This window comes from Hypomesus transpacificus, chromosome 20, assembly GCF_021917145.1.
Source record: "Hypomesus transpacificus isolate Combined female chromosome 20, fHypTra1, whole genome shotgun sequence".
NCBI classification, from domain to species: domain Eukaryota; kingdom Metazoa; phylum Chordata; class Actinopteri; order Osmeriformes; family Osmeridae; genus Hypomesus; species Hypomesus transpacificus.
This window is the reverse complement of record NC_061079.1, coordinates 3983291-3987015: the sequence shown is the minus strand read 5'-3', so window position 1 is coordinate 3987015 and position 3725 is coordinate 3983291. Positions and strand designations below refer to the sequence as shown.

The window sequence follows — 3725 nt, the reverse complement described above, 5'->3', positions numbered from 1 at the left end:
ACGCCCTTCCCACTGAGAATTACATGCCTGCGCACATTTAAATTCGCGTTGGTCAGCATAGTCGCTGCCAAGTCTGGGAAACTCAAATGCTCAGTAGCCTACTCCGAAAAACATTTACTGTAGGCTAACTACTTTATAATAAAGTGGGAACTGGTTATGCAGTTATGAAGTTAATTTGTTGGGCTATTGGGCTATAGGGCTATAGCCCAAAAACATAGAAAAGGTGTATAAAACATATCAAAATGTGTGGTATGCCTATCTGTTGCCCCTTTGTTATTGTGTTATTTGACTGGATTACATTGAAAACTGTAATAGTTCGATAGTTCATTTATGTACACCCACAGTAAAAACGCGAATTTCACATCAGTTAGACGAGACTTCAAGTGGCACCAGTTGTCTACAGTATTATTCAGAAACTGCAAAGTTCTATCCATACATAGCCTACATCTGGCCTGCCTGTTCATGCATTGTCTGTCTGTTGACACTTTCCTCCTCACCCAAATTCGGACATTTAATGAAACACAATAAACATAAAATGTTAAATTACCTCCTCAAAAAATCGAGCAGTCCTAAATGGCTTTTCACATGGCCAGTTTTCAGACAAACCGATGTTCGAAAAATTTAGAATATGACGGAGAGAAAAAGGTTTTAGTCCACATAAGAGGGCCTCAAAACAATGTTAGGTATTTTATTAACCATACATGTCATATACTAGGTTGGGCATTGATACAAAAATTACATATTCTTTATACACAAGTGATGTGCATGAAAATGACATACTCAAAATTAAATGCACTAAAGAAACCCATGTTTCAATTATTTGGGGTTACAGATATAGATACATGAAAAAAGATACAGAGTGAATTGTAATTTAAAATAAATTACAGATATAGATACATGAAAAAAGATACAGAGTGAATTGTAATTTAAAATAAAATACATCTTTAACCAGAAACAAGACTTTTCTTTGAGCAAAAAGTGAGATTATTTGATTATCAATAGCCTATGTATAACAACACACACACATTGATATATCAGCTATGGAAGTCAGAATACATATAGACAACAGTCATGTGCCTTACAAGAATACCCTGCCATAAAATAAACCCTTTAAATGCAACAACTTTATACAGCAAAATTACCTCTTTGACTTATATTGCGCATCTGCAAGTCCTAATTATACTGCATTCAAAGAAGTGATACCTTCAATACCCAAAACACATTGCTTTCATTTGCACTCGTCATTGTGTTGGTACCTCCACCTAAGGTTAGGCTTTTGGACAGAAAAAAAGGCATGTGACTTATGAGAAATCTCTGTGATACCATACAGAGGTTGGAGGGATATTTATTCTTTTATAGAGATTAAGAGTTCTAGACATCGATGTTGTTCTAGTTGAGACCTACTTTTGATCCGTCAGCAATGGAGTTGATTCTGTATGTTGTTCACCTCCATGCTCCCCTTGTCCATCCCCCTGTCCTCCTTCAGATTAAGATCTTCTTCTTGTATCCTTGTCCTGTTTAGCTTTAAACTCTTCCTGCTTAGCTACACCCTCTTCCTCCTCAGCTGTATCCTCTTCACGTCTAGCTTTAAGCTCTTCCAGCTCAGCTTTAGCTTCTTCCTGCTCATCCTTAGCCGCTTCCTGAAAAGCTTTAGCCTCTTCCTGTCTAGCTTTAGCCTCTTCCTGTCTAGCTTTAGCTTCTTCCTGTCTAACTTCAAGGTCTTCTTCTGTCTGTCTCTGTCCGGTAGTAGAAGTAGTAACCGTAGCATCTTTCTGACCAGTTTTAGCCTCTTCCTTTCTAGCTTTAGCTTCTTCCTGTCTAGCTTTAGCTTCTTCCTGTCTAGTTTTAGCTTCTTCCTGTTTTGTTGTCTGTCTCTGTCCAGTAGTAGAAGTAGTAGCTATAGCTTTAGCATCTTTCTGTCCAGCTTTAGTTTTTTCCTGTGGAGTTTTAGTCTTTTCCTGTATATCTTCTTCCTGTCTAGCTTCAATGTCTTCAACTGTCTGTCTCTGTCCAGTAGTAGAAGTATTAGCTATATCTTTAGCATTTTTCTGTCTATCTTTAGCGTTTTCCTGTCTAGTTTTAGCCTCTTCCTGTCTAGCTTGAGCATTTTCCTGCCTGGCACGAAATGCATCAGCCTTACCTTTCTTGTCCTCAATCTTATCATTAACCTCCTCTACTAGTTGTTTCTTCAAATATTCTGTGTATTCTTTCTCGCTTCTGCATGTTCCACACAACCATCCGAGTACAAGGAATCCAAGTAATACCAAACCTATCAGCTGGAAAAAAAAATGTTTTGGTTGATATTCCTTTTTCTGAGTAGTTTTTCATGTAAATTAAAAGTAACTTTGCACTATATAGTAATTTATATATATATATTATTGTAAACCAATGTAAAGCTTCTGACATGTTAGTGCTTTCCAAGACACTAGTGTAATTACCATTACATCCAAACTGAATTATACATGTCATACATAGTTATATATGTATAAATGTAAAGTTAAATTTTGTAAAGCTTTAAATAGATTCACTTACTCGGGATTCATTTACGTAAATTCGGAATTTCACAGTTTCTTCTTTTGTCCATTTATCTTTATTTTTGCAGTGCAGCTGCTCTTCAAATGTGCCACTGTTCAATTTTAGGCACACATACCAGTCTCCATCTATGAACGCTGTAATCATCCACAACATTGCTACTGAAACTGATCTACACATTATAAGCCAAAAACCTTTGCTGCAGGTACTAAAAATGTACCATGAACATGTTCTGGTGCGCCCTGTGTCTATCAGCAGTGAGAACAACATCAATGTCAGAGCAGGCAGCACCATGTAGATGATGCAGTCCTGGAGGTTTGTTCCTTCTTTGCAAGGACATGAAAAGTCAAGTTCAAAAATATACTGGAAAATAATGAAAAAGCCAATGATGCCAAAAGCACTTCCTGCTGTGGCAACCAGCCTCATAAAGAGTTCTGAGTTCAGGTGCAAGTGGTCAACCATGTCTAGCTGAGATGAAGCTCCTCACAGTCAAGTAGGACGATGTGGAGCTCTGGTGTCTCTGAGGAGCTGCTCGTTCATATCAGGGTTTTATATAAAGGCGGAGTCACTTGGTGATATTTGATCAACCCTGTTCTTTCCCCAGATGTGACTGGCAAATCAGTTTCAATATCAAATGTCTTAGCCGAACTACAGAATCTGGTTGTTTTGGTGCTGTGGTAAACAATATGGCGTAAGTATACTGTCTGCATGGTAGACTGTAGAGTATGTATAGTGTCTCAAGTCTCTAAATGTTATCAGGGTAGAGCTAACCTGCTATTTGATCAATAATGTACTTCAATACAGGGTCTTTAGTGATAATGTGGGATGTTGAGACTGGTACAGTCTCTTGTGATTGTCTATGAGTGCATGCTGATGTTCAGGTTCTCAGCCTTTGCAAGTAGGTCATCAGTGCAGCTACTGTCATGCATTGTAGATGGTGCAGTCCTTGCTGTGGTTTTGATGGCAAGTGTATTACATTCTTCTTAGGTATAGTCACGCGATGGCATTCGAAAGCGATGTACTTTCCCCACAATAGATTAAAACCTCTTCACTTCACCTTCATCTGGTTTTCTTGGAAACGTGGTAAAATGTACAGTATGTATGCTGTCTGCATGGTAGACTGTAGAGCGGTGGTCCTCAACCTTGGGCCTCAGGGCCCACTGTCCTGTATATTTTTGATTATTTCCAGCTCA

At 38.3% G+C, this 3725-nt stretch overlaps 1 protein-coding gene across 1 annotated transcript; it reads right to left on the bottom strand.

Annotated features, from left to right (window-relative positions):
- Positions 1 to 674: 674 nt before the first annotated feature.
- On the bottom strand, positions 675 to 3054 carry LOC124482715 (golgin subfamily A member 6-like protein 6). Its single transcript, XM_047043195.1, has 2 exons — positions 2533 to 3054; positions 675 to 2276 (listed from the first exon to the last, which is right to left on the bottom strand). The coding sequence occupies exons 1-2, from the start codon at positions 2992 to 2994 to the stop codon at positions 1488 to 1490; spliced, it is 1251 nt and encodes a 416-aa protein (XP_046899151.1). The 5' UTR covers positions 2995 to 3054; the 3' UTR covers positions 675 to 1487.
- Between the last annotated feature and the right edge of the window lie 671 nt (positions 3055 to 3725).

What these genes read in the sequence shown, in the direction of transcription:
- LOC124482715 (XM_047043195.1), bottom strand. Translation starts at nt 2,994, where the DNA reads ATGGTTGACCACTTGCACCTGAACTCAGAACTCTTTATGAGGCTGGTT. An exon ending in TTTACGTAAATGAATCCCGA is followed by an intron (nt 2,277 to 2,532) that starts GTAAGTGAATCT and finishes TTTTTTTTCCAG; the next exon opens with CTGATAGGTTTGGTATTACT.